This window comes from Doryrhamphus excisus, chromosome 17 (assembly GCF_030265055.1).
Source record: "Doryrhamphus excisus isolate RoL2022-K1 chromosome 17, RoL_Dexc_1.0, whole genome shotgun sequence".
In the NCBI taxonomy this organism is placed as follows: Eukaryota; Metazoa; Chordata; class Actinopteri; order Syngnathiformes; family Syngnathidae; genus Doryrhamphus; species Doryrhamphus excisus.
In genome coordinates this window covers 7,467,509-7,488,591 of record NC_080482.1, presented here as the reverse complement: position 1 = coordinate 7,488,591, position 21,083 = coordinate 7,467,509, and the positions used below count along the sequence as shown (strand labels likewise).

General features: G+C 39.6%; 3 protein-coding genes across 6 annotated transcripts; 2 read left to right on the top strand and 1 right to left on the bottom strand.

Moving 5' to 3' along the window:
• Positions 1-1,669: 1,669 nt before the first annotated feature.
• Positions 1,670-6,724, top strand: LOC131105401 (CAP-Gly domain-containing linker protein 2). Of its 3 annotated transcripts, XM_058053463.1 has the most exons (8): positions 1,671-1,837; positions 1,911-2,032; positions 2,113-2,197; positions 3,317-3,501; positions 3,570-3,651; positions 3,730-3,847; positions 5,636-5,872; positions 6,010-6,723. In XM_058053463.1, the coding sequence occupies exons 2-8, from the start codon at positions 1,961-1,963 to the stop codon at positions 6,065-6,067; spliced, it is 837 nt and encodes a 278-aa protein (XP_057909446.1). In that variant the 5' UTR covers positions 1,671-1,837; positions 1,911-1,960; the 3' UTR covers positions 6,068-6,723. The 3 variants fall into 3 exon arrangements, with proteins under 3 accessions (XP_057909445.1, XP_057909446.1, XP_057909444.1); XM_058053462.1 differs by having other exon boundaries at positions 1,670-1,837; positions 1,925-2,032; positions 3,570-3,847; positions 6,010-6,724; XM_058053461.1 differs by having other exon boundaries at positions 3,570-3,847; positions 6,010-6,724.
• Positions 6,725-8,411: 1,687 nt separating this feature from the next.
• On the top strand, positions 8,412-14,303 carry si:dkey-260g12.1 (uncharacterized). The gene is made up of 11 exons (XM_058053642.1): positions 8,412-8,480; positions 8,601-8,673; positions 8,822-8,873; positions 9,728-9,838; positions 10,807-10,950; positions 12,693-12,792; positions 12,889-12,929; positions 12,998-13,117; positions 13,191-13,213; positions 13,361-13,418; positions 13,480-14,303. The coding sequence occupies exons 1-11, from the start codon at positions 8,458-8,460 to the stop codon at positions 13,755-13,757; spliced, it is 1,023 nt and encodes a 340-aa protein (XP_057909625.1). The 5' UTR covers positions 8,412-8,457; the 3' UTR covers positions 13,758-14,303.
• A 722-nt stretch (positions 14,304-15,025) lies between these two features.
• cd27 (CD27 molecule) lies at positions 15,026-18,690 on the bottom strand. 2 transcript variants are annotated; one of them, XM_058053685.1, is made up of 6 exons: positions 18,558-18,690; positions 18,285-18,420; positions 18,089-18,214; positions 16,876-17,010; positions 15,537-15,623; positions 15,026-15,458 (listed from the first exon to the last, which is right to left on the bottom strand). In XM_058053685.1, the coding sequence occupies exons 1-6, from the start codon at positions 18,558-18,560 to the stop codon at positions 15,367-15,369; spliced, it is 579 nt and encodes a 192-aa protein (XP_057909668.1). In that variant the 5' UTR covers positions 18,561-18,690; the 3' UTR covers positions 15,026-15,366. The 2 variants fall into 2 exon arrangements, with proteins under 2 accessions (XP_057909668.1, XP_057909669.1); XM_058053686.1 differs by having other exon boundaries at positions 18,285-18,351; positions 18,558-18,622.
• Positions 18,691-21,083: the final 2,393 nt, after the last annotated feature.

The following is a 21,083-nucleotide window of genomic DNA, read 5'->3' as shown; positions in this document are numbered from 1 at the left end:
ACCTTGGCGAGATGATTGCATGCTACAACATGGGTCCATATGTGTTTCTGTTAAAGGAACCCACATTCTACATTGTTCTTATCAAAAAAAATGGTCAAATAATTTGGAGCCAATTTTGATAACATTAGATGGTTTTCAAAATAAAACATTTGATATTGATAGCTGGGGTCACACATCACCCGACATTCCAAATTCCTCAGGAACCTATCTTTGAACTTTGACCCCATGTTTAGGATAGTTTAAGGCAGGGGTCTCAAACTCAATTTACTTGGGGGCAACTGGAGCTCGGTTCTGGGTGAGACTGGGCCGCATCAGGTTTTCCAAAAAAAAAAAAAAAAACACATTCATTAAAAACAGAAAAATATACAAACTTTTTCAGTGCTTTGGTTCCGATTTTCTACAATAAAAGCTCTGATGAAACATTCCACTGTTCTCAAATATCTTACTTTTTATTTTTCTGCACAAAATAAGATGAAAAATAAATAAACAAATCAAGAATAAAGAAAATCAATCAATCAGTAATAAATAAATATAATAATAATAAAACGGCAAATAATAAAAACTTAAGAAACCACATATAGTTGGTGGGTAGACAAATTATTTTTTTCAGATTTAAAATTAACAAAGCATTATTAGAGCCCTGTGGACATGACAAAACACGACTATAGTCACATTTATACTCTTTTTATTTACAACATATTGCGCAACTGCAGGGTCTTGAGACACATGCTAACTCGCAAACTAGAGAGCTAGCGACCTAAACGGTAGCCTTCAAGTTATTTCCTTTGAACTTAAATAGCCAAAAACTTACCACTTCCACACGGATAGGGAGGATAACTATTAACAGTTATTTAACCTTTAACATGAACATTAATCAAACGTAATAATTTTTTCTGGGTACATGATACCATACAGCATCCATATCAAACTTGCGCAGGGCCGCACTAACATTAAACTTTCATATCAAGGCGGGAGGCCTCAAACTAGTGTCCTGCGGGCCACATTTGGCCCGCGGGCCGCGTGTTTGAGACCCCTGCTTAAAGGGATGTCACCACCCTCGGCCATCTCTTTGTGGAGTTTTGCATGTTCTCGCCACACATACGCGGGTTTTCTCCGGGTACTCCGGTTTCCTCCCACATTCCAAAAACATGCTAGGTTAATTGGCGACTCCAAATTGTCCATAGGTATGAATGTGAGTGTGAATGGTTGTTTGTCTATATGTGCCCTGTGATTGGCTGGCGACCAGTCCAGGGTGTACTCATCCTTTCGCCCGAAGACGGCTGGGATAGGCTCCAGCACCCTCAGCGACCCTCGTGAGGCTAAGCGTTAGAAAATTAATGAGTGAAATGAATATTTTAATCTGAGATATATTGTGATGTTACACAAATGTGCTAAGATATTGGATGTTTTTGTTCAGCATCTTCTGATCTTAGCATATTAACCTCCAGTTGGTTGGGTTTAGCATCCTTTAATGTTTTCTGTATGGTGGGTGGGAAATGTTTGGACAGCCCTGGTCTTAATAGACGCTGCCTGTGAGAAGACTTGCAAATCAAGGGCAGGCTTACTGACATTGTTTATAGGTATAAGGCTCAGTGGACCAAATTAAGCAAGTCCATGACTTAAGAGGATTAGATCCGATTTACGCAGCCAGCAGTTGTCTGCGGCAGCAGGCGCATAGCAACAGGTCACCCACACTGCCTCTACGCAACATTAGCATTCAGTGGCGACTGGGATAGAACGTAACCCACCTGACAGAAATGGGGTGCTGACGTCCCCGTCTGACCTCATATTTTTGAGCTGGTTTTCCTCATGTCCTTCAACTGAGCCTCAAGATAAGGTCAGTGTCCAGCTTTGTCTCAGTTACAACCACTTCACCATGTCTTAATATTTCATATTTTATGATCATTTGGCTTGCTAATCTCAGGCAGATGGTCGCCATGTGAGAAGATGCTGCACCACCATGGCATGTATGCTGTGGAGTGTGTTCACATGGACTTTCAAAGGGATACTGTGCACCTGCAGGTTCCTTTGGGTGAGAGTGATCTGCAGTCGTGACATAACTCATATAACGATGCAAAAAGTAATGCTTTGTTTTGACATTTCGCATCTTAGATTTGCCCATACAATGCAGTCCGGTTTCTACCAAAGGAAAATCACACAATTGTGGAAAAAGACTGTCATCATAAACAATCTATAGGTAAGAATAATGAGGACTGTTTAGCCATGTATAAAATCTTATACAAATACAATACCTATTTGGAGATATCAGATGCTGGTGTATATCTAATCAATTAAAACGTTAAAATGTCTCAAGATTTGCCCATTATTTTGCATGATGATGGTTTGAAGCTGTTTGACTTTTGAGATCTGTTTTTCAAGTAAAAGTAAAACTCCAAATTGTTACATTGTAAACACACAAAAAGTACACTTTTTTAAAAGAGATGCAAATGTAAATAATCACTTCATTTAACAAAATAAAACTAATTTTTCGCATGTTCTCCCCATGCATGTGTGGGTTTCCTCCCACATTCCAAAAACATGCTAGGTTAATTGGCGACTCCAAATTGTCCATAGGTATGAATGTGAGTGTGAATGGTTGTTTGTCTATATGTGCCCTGTGATTGGCTGGCGACCAGTACAGGGTGTACCCCGCCTCGAAGACAGCTGGCATAGGCTCCAGCACCCCTCACAGCTAGGAGACCAGGGTTCAATTCCACCCTCGGCCATCTCTGTGTGGAGTTTGCATGTTCTCCCCGTGCATGCGTGGGTTTTCTCCGGGTACTCCGGTTTCCTCCCACATTCCAAAAACATGCTAGGTTAATTGGCGACTCCAAATTGTCCATAGGTATGAATGTGAGTGTGAATGGTTGTTTGTCTATATGTGCCCTGTGATTGGCTGGCGACCAGTCCAGGGTGTACCCCGCCTTGAAGACAGCTGGGATAGGCTCCAGCACCCCTCGTGAGGAATAGCGGTAGAAAATGAATGAATGAATGAAACTGATTTTTCATTTTTTTTCAATAGCAAGACATGGCCCATAACAAGGTGGCACAAATCTTGAACAAAATAAAACTAAAATAAAGCAAAAGTACTAAATTCTTGGGCTACATTTTAATATTCTGAACTGTGATATAACTGCAAATAATTAAAACGATCCACTTCATAACAAAATTAAATAAAATTCAAATTAAGCCCGTCTGTCACTCAAAAAAAGGGATGCTCTTGAAATGCAACATTTATTTCATTCATTTATTTCATTTCATTCATAGCAACACTAAAAAGACTCTTTTCATGATTTGATTTACCTGCTATTGTCAGGTTCTGACAGCAAGATGGTGGCCGCCATACCGGGCTGCCCTGACCGCACTGCAACCCTTCAGAAGCGACTGACCAAAACCGAGCAAGACATCCTGTCGCTCAAAACCAGGATCGCCTGCGAGAGAGCATCATGGGAAAGGAGGTTTGCGGAGCTGCAAAGGAAACAGGAAGAGCTATGCAATCATGTGTGTACCATTTGTTTGACTTGTTTATCATCATGACTGATGACCATATATGTTCTTATGTCCTTCAGGTCATCTTTGACACAGGAGCCCTGATGAGAGTACAACCAATAGTGGACAATGGAGACATATTGGACGAGTCTTCCAGCAAATGCAAGTTCAAATATGGCACTCCTTTACTCTCCGATCAGGTCCTTTTGTCACTATCATTGGTGTGTCTTCTCAAATTAGCCTTCAATGTCTCTCGGCTGATGCTCCATGACAGAGGGTCTGATGGTACATCACAGGGAAGCCACTTATATTTGTCAACAGCATCAAGCGCCACCTCATCCTGTTCTTCAGCATCAAGGTTAGTGACACATTCAGTGAGTGTAGGATAAAAGTATACTGTGTTTGGGACCCTGAAAAAACAAACCCTGGTGTTTACTCTGCTTAGAAATAATAACAAAAGTCAAGTAAATATCAAAGTTGTACTATATAAGACCACAAAATGAGGTACTTCAGAAGTTTTAACAATTGAACCATATTTTAAATGCATTTTCTGTATGATTCCAATAATTCTTTTAATTTTCTTAAGTAGAAATCATTGAATTTGCACATTTTCAAATGAAATACATGGCAGAAAAGTAAGATGAGGCTCCCGCAAGCATTTCTTCTCAGCTTAGTGCCCAAGCCCTGTCCCCTGCCTAATGACCGAGTGCACTCAAAATAATATTGCACCATGTCTTTCTAATGTCTTTCTTAATGTAGGTGTGACATTATTTATTATTATTATAATATAATAATTGTTATTTTTATTAATTATTATTTTTATTAATTATTTTTTATTAATTATTATATAATTTATTATATAATAATTAATTATTATCATTATTATATTATTATTAATTATTACACAATAAAATACAGTCACATATTATAAGGTGCTTGCCGTATTATTTTTATTTTTATTAATTGTTATTTTTATAAATTATTATTTTATAAATTATTTTTTATTAATTATTATATAATTTATTGTATAATAATTAATTATTATTATTATTATTATATTATTAATTAATTAATTACACAATAAAATACAGTGACATATTATAAGAAAGGTGCTTGCCGTATTTTTCTCATTCTAAAGGGGCAGGGGCTTGCTTGAGCTGGAAAGTGCTTGTCACTGCCGTCCTTCCATAGACAGGAAAAGCCTGTTTTGTTTTGTTTTTTTTTTTTACAGCAGCATCAGGTGGGCAGCAGCAAGTCAAATGTATTAAATATATTTACATGCTCTGCTGAAGAAATTGATGAATTATGCTGCTAAAATGGAGGATTAGGATTATTATTATTATAATTATTATATATCCAAGCTCACCAGGAGATGATCAGACTTTTACAACAAAGAATCTGTATTAATATTAAAATATGAGTTTGAGTATATAATACTTCTTAATGGCAGTCATATTCATTCATTCATTCAGCAGAGAATGAGAAATGTATGGAATTATTTTTTTTTTCTGCTAGCTCTAGCTAGCTAACTCTGGCTTTTCCTCTGTGGAAGAACATCCGTTACAAGCCCCGTCCAGCTCACGGACACCACCACCATCAGGATGATGGAAGTATTGCAAGTGTCTCTCTTATGAGATTTCTGTGTTTTATTCTCTGATTAGGGGCGGCACGGCGGTCGAGTGGTTAGCGCGCAGACCTCACAGCTAGGAGACCAGGGTTCAATTCCACCCTCGGCCATCTCTGTGTGGAGTTTGCATGTTCTCCCCGTGCATGCGTGGGTTTTCTCCGGGTACTCCGGTTTCCATCCCACATTCCAAAAACATGCTAGGTTAATTGGCCACTCCAAATTGTCCATAGGTATGAATGTGAGTGTGAATGGTTGTTTGTCTATATGTGCCCTGTGATTGGCTGGCGACCGGTCCAGGGTGTACCCCGCCTCTCGCCCAAAGACAGCTGGGATAGGCTCCAGCACCCCCGCGACCCTCGTGAGGAAAAAGCGGTAAAAAATGAATGAATGAATTCTCTGATTAACAAGAATGATGACATCACATTTACAGACTGACTGAACCCACGGTAGCCTCACCTTAGGATGAAAACATGTGCATTGTATTACATGACGACAGTGCTTACCTCTCCCCACTCCAAGTGTAAGATCAGGAAGATCTTTAGGACCGCACCGAGTTTTCGTCCCCCACTCTCCCATGGATCTGCAGCTGGGTCACCGTGTCAGAATTATGCTGCCTTCAGGGCGAATCAGCACAGGTAGCGTTCGCTTCCTGGGTCACCTGCAGGGGGAGTCAGAACTCCACATTGGCGTGGAGCTGCAGGCGCCTGATCACGGCGTGCGGGACGGCCACCATAAGGGACACTGCTACTTTGACTGGTAAGGTGGTAAAGTTACTGTTCTTACAAGAAATATTCCATCCAATTTTCATTCATTTGGACTACAAAATGAGTTAAGGAGGCATTTTAAATAAACCTATGACATTCAGTTCAGGTTTCTCTCTGTGTTCTGTGCAGCAAACCCGGCCATGGTGCCTTTGTACCTTTCCATAAGCTACTGATGGCCTGGGAATGACACTGAAACAGCGTGTGGAGACACCCTGGACAGAGCAGTATTGATTTATTTGAAAAGCAATACAGCTTGGATTTAAATCAATCATCAAACTCGCAGTTTTTGCAATTAAAAACTACAAATCCTCATAGAATAAGAAGTTGTAAAAGGAATTGTGTGAGGCTTTGGATCTTTGTATCTTAAAAAATGCTCTTTTTTTTGCCTTGAATAACATATTTAAGATTGTAGTCTGAAGGTGTTTCTGAGTTATTTCAAAGGCAACATTATTGAATTGAAATATTTATATGTATTTATTATCACAACATTTCCCTCTGCTGTATGTATATTGTGTAATATATTGTGTAATTCCTGCAAAAGGAATTGTGTGAGGCTTTGGATCTTCGCATCTTAAAAGAAACGCTCTTTTTTTTGCCTTGAATAACATATTTAAGATTGTAGTCTGAAGGTGTTTCTGAGTTATTTCAAAGGCAACATTATTGAATTGAATTATTTATATTTATTTATTGTCACAACATTTCCATCTGCTGTATGTATATTGTGTAATTCACAGCCAAATAGACCGATGTTTTACTAACCAAAAAGTCCCATGAGCAACTGAAGCATCATAATGGTTACACATTAATTCATTAAATATAGAAATGTCATATATATTTGCATACGTTGCATATATTTGCAAATGTGATTCTTTAGGTCCTACCGGGACCCCTGATTAATGTGTGGTGGGATTTGTCCACCTCCCGGACCAGAAAAGTGTTGTTTTGGCACCTCAAAAAAGGAGAATTCACGACAGCCGCGGACCTGAAAAACGGGCGAAAAAACAAAGCGTCAGAAAAGTGGGATTTTTTGCCTTCTTTAGGTCCTGCTGGGACCCCTGATTAATGTGTGGTGGGTTTTGTCCACTTCCCGGACCAGGAAGGTGTCATTTAAACAAGTCAAACAAAGGCGAAAAATCGACAGCCGCGGACCTGAAAAACGGGCAAAAAACGAAGCGTCAGAAAAGTGGGATTTTTTGCCTTCTTTAGGTCCTGCCAAGACCCATGATTAATGTGTGGTGGGATTTGTGCACCTCCCGGACCAGAAAAGTGTTGTTTTGGCACCTCAAAAAAGGAGAATTCACGACAGCCGCGGACCTGAAAAACGGGCAAAAAACGAAGCGTCAGAAAAGTGGGATTTTTTGCCTTCTTTAGGTCCTACCGGGACCCATGATTAAAGTGTTGTGCGTTTTGTCCATTTCCCGGACCAGGAAGGTGTCATTTAAACAACTCAAACAAAGGCGAAAAATCGACAGCCGCCCTTACATTTTTTGTCAAAAAACGCAAAATTCAAACTCTGGCATTTTATGCCATTTTTGGGTGCTTCTGGTGCCCCTGTTGAGTGTGTGTGAGTTTTCCACGGTGTTTTTGACCAGAACAGTGAATTAGAAGCAAGTTGAAAAAAACTGAAAAAAACGATACACCGTCCCCTTACGTTTTTGTCAAAAATCACAAAATTAAAACTCTGGCATTTTATGCCATTTTTGGGTGCTTATGGGGCCCCTGTTGAGTGTGTGTGAGGTTTCCACTGTGTGTTTGACCAGAAAAGTGCATTAGAAGCAAGTTGAAAAAAACGATCCCCCCCCCCCCCCCCCCCCCCCCCCCTTACGTTTTTTGTCAAAAATCGTGAATTTCAAATTCTGGCATTTTTTGCCATTTTTGGGTGCTTCGCGTGCCCCTGTTGAGTGTGCGTGAGGTTTCCACGGTGTTTTTGACCAGAAAAGTGCATTAGAACAAGTAGAAAAAAACAGAAAAAAATGACATACCCCCCCTTACGTTTTTTGTCAAAAATCACAAAATTCAAACACAAATGTCTTAATATTTGGAAAATTGTCATTATTTTTGAAATATTTTTTATTATTGTCTTTATTTTATCCCCTTAAAATACGGCTTTAAAAAAAAAAAAGAGAAAACACAGAGGATGTCTGGTGGGGTACATTATAGCTATCAACCACTTTTTAAAAATGTTTTTAGCAGAATCAATTTCTTATATTGGATCTTATTAGATTACAGTCATATTTTTCTTATTTTACTTGATTTGCTTGATTTTCCCATTTGAATGGGAATCCAAAAATATATATATATATATGTCTTAATATATGAAAAATGCCCATTATTTTTTTATATTTTTATTATTGTCTTTATTTTATCCCCTTAAAATGCGGCTTTAAAAAAAAGAGAAAAAGTCTATTTTTTTATTTGTTGCCCTATTTCCTGTAAAAAAGATGCATGTTGATGTTTTGCATCTGAAGTGAGCACACTTGACACGGAAAGAGGCCAAGTGTGTTGAGATGCTGCTGGTGCTCAGTGGGTGGAGGAAACGTAAGCCGTGGAGGAAAGAGTGACAGCAAGGTTGGCTGAATGAGGAGACACCAGTCACACCAGTAAGTAACAAGCAAGTAACAAGTTATACAGGGAGGGGTGCAGCGTAAGGTAAAAAAAAAAAATCGTTTAATTTCCTCACATTATCATATCAACAAGCTAACATGACTGGATATCCACAGGATGGGCCTGAAAGTGCAATATTTAGTGGGTGTGCTGTTGTCATCTGCACAACTGCTACTCACTTTACCGCTGGTAAGTGGACTTCCTCTTGGCTTTTTATTTTCATTTGCAATCCATACAGTACCATCCATCCATATTGGTATTATTATAGCTGTATACAAGTTATCTTTATGGTACTGATGCACTATGACCTACGATATGCATTGATTTGTGCACACAGAATGAGAAGGACTCCTACATCCAGCAAAAAGTGTGCAAAATGTGCCCTCCAGGTGAGAAAAAAAACTTTGTCTGACATTTTGATGGAATTTATCATGATTGTGAGCACATTTAGAGATATATTTTTTCCCGAAATTCAGTCGAATTATGCTTCAGACGTTGCTGTGGAATTTTGGTTGCTGATTGTAATTTAGATGAATCCATTTATTCTTCCACATTTGGCACAATAGAATGTTTTTATGCCCAAAATGCAGCATTTTCAGGCCAGGTTGTTGTCCATTTTTTATATAACTTGACATTTTTGACTTCCGTATTCTGTCATGTTTAGATCTTTACATTGTATTGTATTGTAACTTTTATTATGTATTTTAGACACAGAAATTAGTTGAATTCTGAATTCAAATTCACTCTTTTTTGGTTGTTATTCCAAAAACCTGAACTCATTTTATTTAGTTTATGGTCTATATGTTTGTTATGTTTTGCATCCTTGTTGTTTGGTGTTATTTAGTGAAAAAAATATTGCATTTTTTCTTGCCATCACAGCAATTTTCACTGCAGAATGACATTCTAGCAGATAAAAAATATTATATTAATATTGGTATTTTTTTCAGTCCAGCTTTTTTTGTTTTTTTACATGAAAAAGGTTTGTGTATTTTGCATTGTATTTGCTTTGCATTGTGTTTTGTTTAAATATGTATCGTCCTCAACTTAGCCGCTTATGAAATGGTGGCTAACTATAGCTATAGCTATTATTTATATTTGCTAAATCTTGGAAATGCAGCTTTCATCTTCTTTTCATATGTTTGTCTTAATGCTGACAAAAGAAGCGGTATCGGTCCGTGACCACATCCTGCCTCAGTATGCTCTCCGTCATCCTGTCGTCAACGTGTCGCTCTTCTTGTGTCAGGTGAGTTCCAGAAAACTTGTGAGCAATGCGAGCCGTGTCCCGCATGGAGCTACACCACAGTTTGGAACCACAAGGACAGCTGCCATCGTTGCTACGGCGACTGCAGGCCTGGTAAAGCATCAAGGGGACCTACTATGCTCATTTTGGGCTATTTGTATTGAGTTGTGGACTCCTATAGAGCAGCTACACACAATGCCACGCACAGAAAGCTTTCTAGATCTTCCAGAATCTGCACCTATTCCAGCTGTATTTTCATGGATTTTCAAAGCATTCATTCATTCATTTTCTACTGCTTTTTCCTCACGAGGGTCCCAGCTGTCTTCGGGCGAGAGGCGGGGTACACCCTGGACTGGGCGCCAGCCAATTACAGGGCACATATAGGCAAACAACCATTCACACTCACATTCATACCTATGGACAATTTGGAGTCGTCGATTAACCTAGCATGTTTTTGGAATGTGGGAGGAAACCGGAGTACCCGGAGAACATGCAAACTCCACACGTAGATGGCCAAGAGTGGAATCGAACCCAAGTCTATGGAGTTATTATATTACGTTATACGGAGTACCCGGAGAAAACCCACGCATGCTCGGGGAGAATATGCAAACTCCACACAGAGATGTCCGAGGGTGGAATTGAACTTGGGTCTCCTAGCTGTGAGGTCTGAGCGCTAACCACTCGACAGCCGTGCCGCCGATTTTCAAAACAGTATGTTTTAATTTGTTCTACCGCCGGGCACGCCCACTCCACTGTGATTGGTCACCCTCTGAAGTGCTCCGAACCCCCACTTTTCTTTCCTGCACATTTCCAATATTACTCATATTTTTCCCGAGTTTGATTGACAGTTATTGACTTTACATCATGTTGATGATTGGTGTAAACTAAATCATACAAAATATCCACACACATACCATTTATGATGCATTTTATCATTAAGGATTATGCAATAACTACTAAGAAATGCAGAGGAAAACTCCCATACAGTCCTGCTAACGCACATTATTGTTATTGTTTATTGTTTTTATTGTTATGCCTCCAATTAAATCCCATTATATAATGTTTCTTTTTGTCTCTTGCAGAGTTTAACCAGAAGGTGATTGCCAACTGTACCAGCAGGTCAAATCTCAAGTGTGCATGCCAAGCTGGCTTTCACTGCATCGACGTGGTTCCGTATACCGAGAACTGCAGGAACTGTGTCAAGAGAAGGGACGTGACCATATTGGGTAAATCACATACTGAGCACTGCTGTGGTTGACTTTATTGTCGTGCACGCCAACGGCAACCAGGCCCTCACAAAGCTTATTTATGGCAATGCATGCTGCAGTCTGTAAGCATCCTATTAATCAAAATGACGTGATGTCACATTCACAGTTGTCGCACTTGTTCCCAGCACAAGCAGTTGGTGGGTAAATAAGAGTATTCATAGCTAGACGGCAAGTGAAGTCAGAGCGAAAATGCCACATATTGTTCTCGCATGTGAGAATCCTTCGAGTAGGGATTTCAGAAAAAGTTCTGACTAAGATAGTCCATGATTAAGGAGAAAAAAATTCAAGAAACAAACAAAAAAACGGCGAGAAGGGTGGCTGCTGAACATGCCAGACTGACAACACAAAAAATTCTCATAAAAATGGTAAATATGTAGTATTCTGGTCACTAGGTGGCAGTAATGACACCTAACATTGCATTACCTTAACACCACAGGAAGTCATCCATGGCATGTCCAACATAATAGAATGAAAACAAGTTCTCCTCACATTTCATGTGGAAGTGGTAGTTTTTTTTTTTACTTTTTAAGCTTAAAATAGCAAACGGCCTCCTCGAGTCCCTGCAGAGTTGTGCAATGTGATGTAAACAAGTAATAATAGGAGTGTAATGCTGACTTTAGGTGTGTCTTTTCATGGGTCTGATAAAGATAAAAACCTTATTTATGAAGTCATAAACTGGCTTTCTATGCTCTAACTACAAAAATGTACCTTTTATTGAAAGGGGACCATTTCATTTTCTTTGTATTGAGTTGTGGACTCCTGTAGAGCAGCTACACACAATAACTAACACAGAAATCTTTTTAGATCTTCCAAGAATCTGCACCTATTCCAGCCGTATTTCCAAAACTGTCTGTTTTATTTATTTATTTTTTACTTAACCTTTATTTAACCAGATAAAAAAAACATTGAAATCATTATCTCATTTACAAGAGGTCAAATAGCACACGTCATGATAAATACAGAGATAAAACGTCCCAAAAAAAACGTAAGATAATTAATAAATAAATAAAAACACAAGCATTGCTCATGGGTTTCTGGCCGCCTAGTGTGCAAAATAGTATGAAAGGCTTTGACTGAGACCAGATATGACATTTTCAATTCAGTCTGTATCGTGCCAAAGTGATAAAAGGCATTGGATACATTTTCAAGTTATTGATATAAATAGCGGACGGCACGGCGGACGAGTGGTTAGCGCGCAGACCTCACAGCTGGGAGACCAGGGTTCAATTCCACCCTCGGGCATCTCTGTAAGGAGTTTGCATGTTCTCCCCGTGCATGCGTGGGTTTCCCACATTCCAAAAACATGCTAGGTTAATTGGCGACTCCAAATTATCCATCGGTACAGTGTGTGAGTGTGAATGGTTGTTTGTCTATATGTGCCCTGTGATTGGCTGGCGAACAGGATAGGCTCCAGCAACCCCCAGCGACCCTTGTGAGGAAAAAGCGGTAGAAAATGAATGAAGGAATGATATAAATAGCAAATAATAAGGGTCCTAAGACAGAACCTTGAGGTACTCCTTTGGGGATGTTCAATCCGGAGTAATCGATCAATTAAAAATGTGTGATGAACTGTATCAAATGGCTTAGATAAATCAATAAATAGTGCCAAACAATATTTTTTTATAATGTAAAATCATTTCTAACCTTTACAAAGTTTCCACTAATTTGTCTTGATTAAAACCCTGCTTTTTGTCTTTCAGCAACAACAACAGTTGCTGTCACTTCAGATGAAGACAAACAGACTCCTTCTCCCTCGTCCTCAGGAGACGGCAGCATCTCTGCCAGATTGTTCTTTCCAGAGTGAGTGACGCTTTATTTCACTCACACATTAAAAAATCACCCGATAATCTCTCAGATGCCCTCATTTTGACATATTTGTGGCTAAATATCACCTAGGTATGATGCTCAGCATGGATACAACACACATGTTGACAGAGGTGAGCGTTTACTTACATAAAGCGAATGAAACAACACCTGAATGTCGTCAAATGTTCTTGTGAGACAGCAGAGAGGAACACCATCCACCTGGCGGCCATCATGTGTCCGGCAGCCATCTTAGTCGCCGTCTCCGTGGCGATCCTGTTCTGCATCTGTCGGCCCCAAGATAAAACCTGCTTGAAGAGAGGTATGATGGCCGATCAGTTCATTATTGATGAATTGATTGGAACCTGATGATCCATATGCTTTGTGTCTTCCAGCTGTGGTGAAGTTACATAACAAGGTGAGTGAAGTGTACAACTGTAGTAGTATGGAGTAGTATTTTGCTCAAACACAGTATTCAGCTTCAGCGGCTGTATTGTAAGATTATTTCGAGATACTCACCAACATTTTCATTTCCAGCACCTTATAACTGATGCTTCCTTTCCAGGGTGGTGCTGATGTTGCAGGCAAGGATGCAGAGGAGCATTTCCCCATCGACCCATCTGGTAGGAAACCCATGCGTCCATCTTAGCTAGCTACCACGTGTTGACTCCTTTTATTCTGCAGGTGCCGTGCATGTCCACAATGCAGGCACGGTCATCTTCAGCTGGCTCAGTCACTTCACCGGCCAAGTGGGCCCCGTCATGGAAGCCAGGAGAGCGGCAGACAAGGACGAAGATGAGGAAGACCAAGACCCTCCTATATTTTATACAAACCCTGTGAGCTCAGCCAATGTTCCCCTCTCTGAGGAGGAGGAGGAGATGAGCAGCAAAGTAGTAACAACGCTCTTCCCATCTCAGGAGGAAGGTAAAGAGTGGCACGTCTCCAAAGAGGAGGTGTTCTGATGGATGAATGAAAAAAGGACTATGGCACTGGAACCACTGCAAGGTTCACAAATGGGACCCATTGAAGTCCACAATGTGTTTGATGGTGGACTTCATTCAGAATACGGTCATATTTACTGTAAAATGTTTGTTTCGCTTTAAGGGCCATTGCAATCAAAGCTATGCTAACTTGCAAGCTAAACAACACTTAGGATCATTTAGTGTGCCTCACATCTCCTGTTTACTTATTATTGGATGTCATACTTGAATGCAGATTTATTTGAATGAACAGAAGAACAATTTTATGTATTTGAAAAAGGTTTTTATTAGCACAATCTTGGATAAAACAACCAGATTGTAACATGCACTTGCAGGGCAAAGCTCGGTTATTTTAATTTGAATGTAACAAGAAAATAAGTACTATCGTCATTGATTAGTATTTATTACTTTTTCTCAGTTTTTTACTTTTTACTTTTTACTCAGGCCTGCATGACAATAAAGCTATTTAAATAACAAAATTTAAAAATGAGGGAGTGTGTTGGAGGGATCCACACTTCCAAAATAAGAAACCAGGAACAGGGCAAACAATGTCACACTACTGAATTTATTTAGGACCATCCTTTTTGCTACAAAAAAAACTATTACTAAATATTGGTTCAAAATACGCCCCCCCCCCCCTTTGGTGCAAGTTGTCAAACATATCAGAACAATGGCTTTTAGCTTCAGGGGGAATATAGAGTGAAAAAAAAGTTCTCCTCCCAATCCATGTGGAAGTGGTATATTTTGGCTTCTTACTTTGATCTTCTTCCTCTATTTGAAACACTTAGGACAAGTAATTTGGAGGCTAACTAATTAGCTCAGTAGCTTGCTGTGAGCAGCAGCTGTCTCTTATGCCCCGACACTGATTGCAGTGTTGTGCAATGTGGCGTAAACAAAGAATGATATAAGTTCAAAGGTTATTATAGGGGTATTATTTTATGTTTACAGGGCTCTAATCATGATTAAAATGTATTTAGAAAGTCATTAAAAAATTTCTTACTATGAAAGTATTACATTTATAAATATTGAATTTTTTGCAGACATTCACTGGGGGTCATTTCTATGAAAATTGGGTTATCGCTTGACTGTTTTTGCAAAAACAGATTTGTGGTCCAAAATGAATAAAAAAGAACAGGAAAAGGAAGCACCAGTCGATCTTTCATCCCCCTTTCCGCAGTTAAAAAATGCACCCATTTGCCAAAATGGAGGAAAACGTCAACAAACGGGTGTATAGGTTAAAAATATTTTATTACTATTACTATTACTTTTATTATTATGTATCTGGTCGAAGTCTGATGTGGACATGAATCAGGCAATCCCAGGGATACTAAACAGGTTCCACTGTATAATGTGCCAAAACTTAAGCATGGAAAACTTTCAACTCCTCTGCATCAATTATAGAAAACAATAATAAAAAAAAACATATAAATAGAAACAACAAGGCAAGACATCTTCTCTAATAATACATAGATGCATGGTACTCTCTGCGGTTGAGTGAATAGTATTTTAATACCTGGCCTCCGTGTACAAATGTACACACATCTTTTAGCGACACGTAATACAATGTTTAACCGATAAAAATGCCCCATTATTACACTTCACCTGTTCGGTCACATTTGCCACACATCTCTTGGACAGGCTTGCACGCCTCCTCTTCTTGGTCTGTGCACCGCATCACTGCAACTGGTTTGACGAGTACGCTCATATAAGCGACAAAAACAATATTTTTAGATGAATGACATCACATAAGGATACACTCACCGTGCTTGGATCTGACACAGCGGAGAAAGACTATGACAGTAATGACAGCACACAGGAGGACAATTGCTACCAGGTATCCCACTGCATCTGTAAGAGAAATTATAAGGTCATCCACTAGAGGGGGCAATTGTTTATTTTTTGGTACATTTGTGGCTGGTTCAACTGTCGTGACTATCCTTCATTATCAACACAATGTCATGTGATTTGGGCAGTTTGACTCATGCTAGGACCAGACTTCACTTTAATGACTTTAATGCACTTTTACAGGGAGGGGTGAAATACCATGCTTTAATAGCAATGTTAAGAGTCACAAAACAAAACAACGGAAGATTATTGGTAGATGGTAGTGGCATCATTAGGGCTATCTTAGGGGGGCTTCAGCACTAACATATTTTTTATTTTTTGTTTGTTTTTTTAACAAAACAAATCTCTGACAAATTTCATATAATTGGGCAAAAGCAGGCTAATAAGCAAGCCAATAAGCAGGCTAATACTAGCCTACTACTACTAGTAGTAGTAGTAATAATAATCAGAAGGAGAAGAATGATGATAGTAATAATAATAGGCTAATTAATAATATAATAATGATTATTATATATATTATGCTATATCCTGGTTTTTGTTTATTTGTTTTTTATTTGATTTTTTGATTTTTTTGCGAATGTCTAACATATTCATTCATATCCTGTGCATCTCCAGTCCTCAAAACCTAGTGACGCCCCTGATGTTTACCAAACTTAATGGGGCTAAAATATTAGAAACATGTTTGCAAAATATCCACAAAAATATAACATAATATAATAACTCCATAGACTCGGGTTCGATTCCACTCTTGGCCATCTCTGTGTGGAGTTTGCATGTTCTCCCCGTGCATGTTCTCCGAGTCCTCTGGTTTCCTCCCACATTCCAAAATTCCAACACTCCAAATTGTCCATAGGTATGAATGTGAGTGTGAATGGTTGTTTGTCTATATATGCCCTGTGATTGGCTGGCGACCAGTCCAGGGTGTACCCTGCCTCTCGCACAGTAATAACTCCATATATGTGTTGAACTTTATTCCATCAAGGGCAACCAGCATCACGGAATGCACAGCATCATCTCCCCAAAGAAGAGTCGTTTCATTGGCAGATTACTATCTCTGTCCTGCTCCTCTCCGAGACCCAACAGATCCTCAACACAGCCATAAAACACACACAAAACTAGACTTGTTACCTTATTATGTGTTATTGCTAGCTAGATACTGTAGCTATATGTTTGTAAAGGGAAATTTTGGCATTATTTATTACATACGTAATTTATTATGTGTTACTATAAGAAGACTGGCTGAAGGTTCAGGTACCTGTAGTGTTGGACTTGATGGTTCCTGGTACATGGAAGCATCCTGTGCACTCTTGGTCTACGCATGTGTAGCCCTCTATACATCTGCACACGGCGTTGGAAGATTTTTGGCAAGGTGACTCATACTCCATGTTAGCTGGAAGGGAAATCAAATGATATTGTTAAAAGATAGAATGTTATCGAGGTATACGGTTGTTTATACGGTTGTTATTGTAGCACCGTGTGTCATGCCTTCACCTTGGAGACCCCGCCTCCTGCCTGATTGCGCTCAGGTGTCCCTCATCACCAGGATTACCTTCTTGCTATTTATTGCCTCTGATGCCTCCTGGCTGGTGCAAGTTCGTTGTACTCTCATGTCTTGTCCTAGCATTCCTTGTGATCTCCTCGCCTGGTTTTCGACCCCTGCCTGCCTTTCGACCTCTCCTTCTGCCTGCCGCTCTTGGATACCTTTGCCTTATTGGACTGACTTCCTGTGTATCGACCCTCACCTTCGTGTAGAACCTTGAACCGTGCCTGCCAATTCTGCCTTTGGGTCCTCCTTCCCACGTCCTGCCTTGACACCGTGGCCTTTATTTGAACCATGGGCAGTCAGCCTCGACTAAAATATAGTATAGTATAAAAATAAGTAGGGCGGCACGGCGGTCGAGTGGTTAGCGCGCAGACCTCACAGCTAGAAGACCAGTGTTCAATTCCACCCTCGGCCATCTCTGTGTGGAGTTTGCATGTTCTCCCCGTGCATGCGTGGGTTTTTAAATGGGTTTCCTCCCACATTCCAAAAACATGCTAGGTTAATTGGCGACACCAAATTGTCCATAGGTATGAATGTGAGTGTGAATGGTTGTTTGTCTGGGATAGGCTCCAGCACCCCTCGTGAGGAAAAGCGGCAGAAAATGAATGAATGAATAAAAATAAGTTCATCCTTGCTCGTATTAAGATGCTAATTAAACCCTCTGTGATTGAATTTGTGTTTTCGTCTGACCCACAGCTCACCAGAGTGGGCAGCACTCATGTAGCTCCACCCTACTATCATGGTGTAAATAAGTAATTTTGATAGTATTGTCCCATGAGAAGAAATACAGTAAACTAAAATACAGTATTGCTAAAATGTGGAAGTTGTAGTAAGATGCTGTATATTCTTGTAACCATAAACCACAAACTGTGCACCATATAAACAAACCATCGAGACGGACAAAAACAAAACTGCACCAACTCACGTTTATCACACATCCTACAGACGTTGCAGCTCATCTCCACGTTGTAAGAATCAGAGTAGCGGTAGCCCGTGCAAGGTTCACAGTTGATAGCACAACTGCTTGATGAGCGCTGAATCATGTGTTGACCTGGAATGCACAGTCTGATTGATCGCAAGCTGCACGCTATCACTTGGATTGCAAAAAGGTGAATGTATACCTGGTGGGCACTTGTCACAGCAAAGTTGTGGGGCCTTTACGGGCCATGGGTATTGTGAGTGGTTGCACTGCATTGTCAGCACAGAAGAATACAGAAAGAGGGACGTTAAAAGAAAACAATGGAAGGTTTGCATCATCTGGAAGGACAAGCAAGACAAGCATAATTGTTTAGTTGAGTACAAAATTCATACATAAATGAGCAATTAGTCGATACAATGTACATATATCTACACACAAGTGATATTTGGTCTTTTATCATTTACCAAATACTCACCATGGATGAGGAACAGAATCAAAATGCAACCTGAGACCCCCTTTGTTACCGTCAAACTGAACAGGGGGACGAAAAGTGTGTGTTGATGGGTTTTCTTTTTCAGATGTCACAACGCTGACTCATTATGAAAGCCAGACATTTTGTTTTTGTAATCTCACAATGAGCGGTAGCGGACCCCCTTCCTTTCTGCAGAGACCCTTGCAACCTCTATCTCTCTGGATTTGTCTTCCAGGAAGTCACTTATTCTGATTACTGGCTGAGGATCTACTTAACCGGACTGACGCTTCACCCTTTCATATTAAAGTTTGATCCACAACAGAATGACTGACTTCCACATTGTCATTACGACACAAAACACAACAATGCTTCAGGACCAGATAGACTGACATGTTGCATTATTGACTCAGGTCAGCAAATAGAGTCCAGGTCCAAAATGACCAGGATGAAGCAACATGTCATATCGTGTTCAAGTAAACAGCAAGTCAAGGCAGTCATTTTGTACACTGTGAATCGTTCATAAGCTCTTGATTTTTTTTTCAATGTGTTCACCAATGTATGGCAACATGCACTTGAATTTGTTTGCTATCTGCTTATGTAAAGAAAGAATACACGACTGTGTGCAATCTTATCATGTCAATAGGTAGCCTGCAGACCTCCTCCAAGGCTGATCCATTGATGAGTGGGAAAAGTGTCCTCATTTGTATCTTATTATGGGCATGCACTGCAATGCAGGCCCCACTGACAGCTGCCAATCAGCAGTCAATGGGGGCTCTGCAGTGCAGAGCAGCCCATCTTAATATTGCTCAAAATGTTTAGTTATTAAAATTCTTATTATATCTTAATCTTCCCATTTTTCCATTTTTGTGCGAGTAATGCGGCCAAAACAATATATATATTTTTTTTTTTTAACACAAATCCTCCTGGCCACACCGTTTTAGCTAGCTTGATTTCTTTTGGTGAAAATGTAGGAATCAACGAGTAAAATGAGAAAACAGGAAAAATGTGAAAATTTGAAAAATTTGAAAAATTTGAAAAATTTGAAAAATTAGACAGTCCAGGGTGTACCCCGCCTCTCGCCCGAAGACAGCTGGGATAGGCTCCAGCACCCCCGTGACCCTTGTGAGGAAAAGCGGTAGAAAATTAATGAATGAATGAATGAGAAAAAAAATTATTATAAAATTCAGTAAAATAAGAAAAATTAAGAAAATTAGGAAAATGAGAAAAGTGTGGAAAATGGGGGAAACGAGAAAAATAAGAGAAAGCTAGAAAAATAAGAAAAATACGGAAAAACTGGAAAAGAAGAAAAATGAGAAAGACGACAAAATGAGGAAAATTTTAACATTTTGAAAAAATAAGAAAAATTAGGACCGCCTTGACGCTTTCGCTATAGAGTTCCATCACGCTAGATGCTAGCATGCTAACATTTAGCATGTTTGCTTTTTTGCTAAATTCCTCATGTAATGTACGCACGGCATTGCTCGGCGGCGTGGCACAGCAGAAACTGGGCCCGGGGTTCACAGCACACAGGTTGCATGCCCATCAAAATTTTCGCAGGAATTTTCTACTATGAAAATATTGATACAAAAGTAGAAAAGTATTGGTGGCTTTAGATTTGTACCAGGGTACCTAATGTTGTGATAAGTGATTGACAGCGTGGTGGTGATAGCGTGGTAGTGGTTGGGCAAGGTCCAGCGTGATTTCACTTGCGTACGGAGAAAAAAAAACACAGAAAAAGACCTTTTGTGTGTGTTTCGTTAGTCACTATCACTCCTCTTGTTCTTGTTGACGGTGACATGCGAAGTGCTCGACTGCTTGCAGCACCCTCTGCTTAAACCAGTTTCCTCAGAAACCCACAACATTATGAACTGTGAAACAGGAAGTGTCAAACAGAGAGTTGGTATGATGACTCGACACTATAATGACTGACCGATATGATTGAGATGACCGTGTGAGAAATACATGCTGGGAATTGTGTGACTTTTCTGGGGTCAACGAAACTTATGACATTTTTTTCAGGTTGCATTCCGACACAGTGTATGTACAGTGTATTTATAGCCATATATTTATCCATCTAATTATCTATCTAATATGTATCTACCTGCAACACGGTGGATAAGTGGTTAGCATGTAGCACTCCAAAAACAATTAGCGACTCCAAATTGTCCATAGGTATGAATGTGAGTGTGAATGGTTGTTTGTCTATATGTGCCCTGTGATTGGCTGGCGACCAGTCCGGGGTGTACCCCGCCTCTCGCCCCAAGACAGCTGGCTCCAGCGTACCCGCAACCCTAATGAGGATAAGCGGCAGGAACTTTTTGTTTTCTTATTATATCATTATTAGTTTTTTTTATTGAAATAAATTATCATATGTAAAATAACATTCAATGATAACAATTAATTCATTTTTCCCCACTAAAATAACTATATTATTAAAAATGTATGGTTACATTAAAAAAAATATTGACACAATTAAATACAATTAAAAACACTTCACACGCCTCAACATTTTCTTCATTTTATTACTAT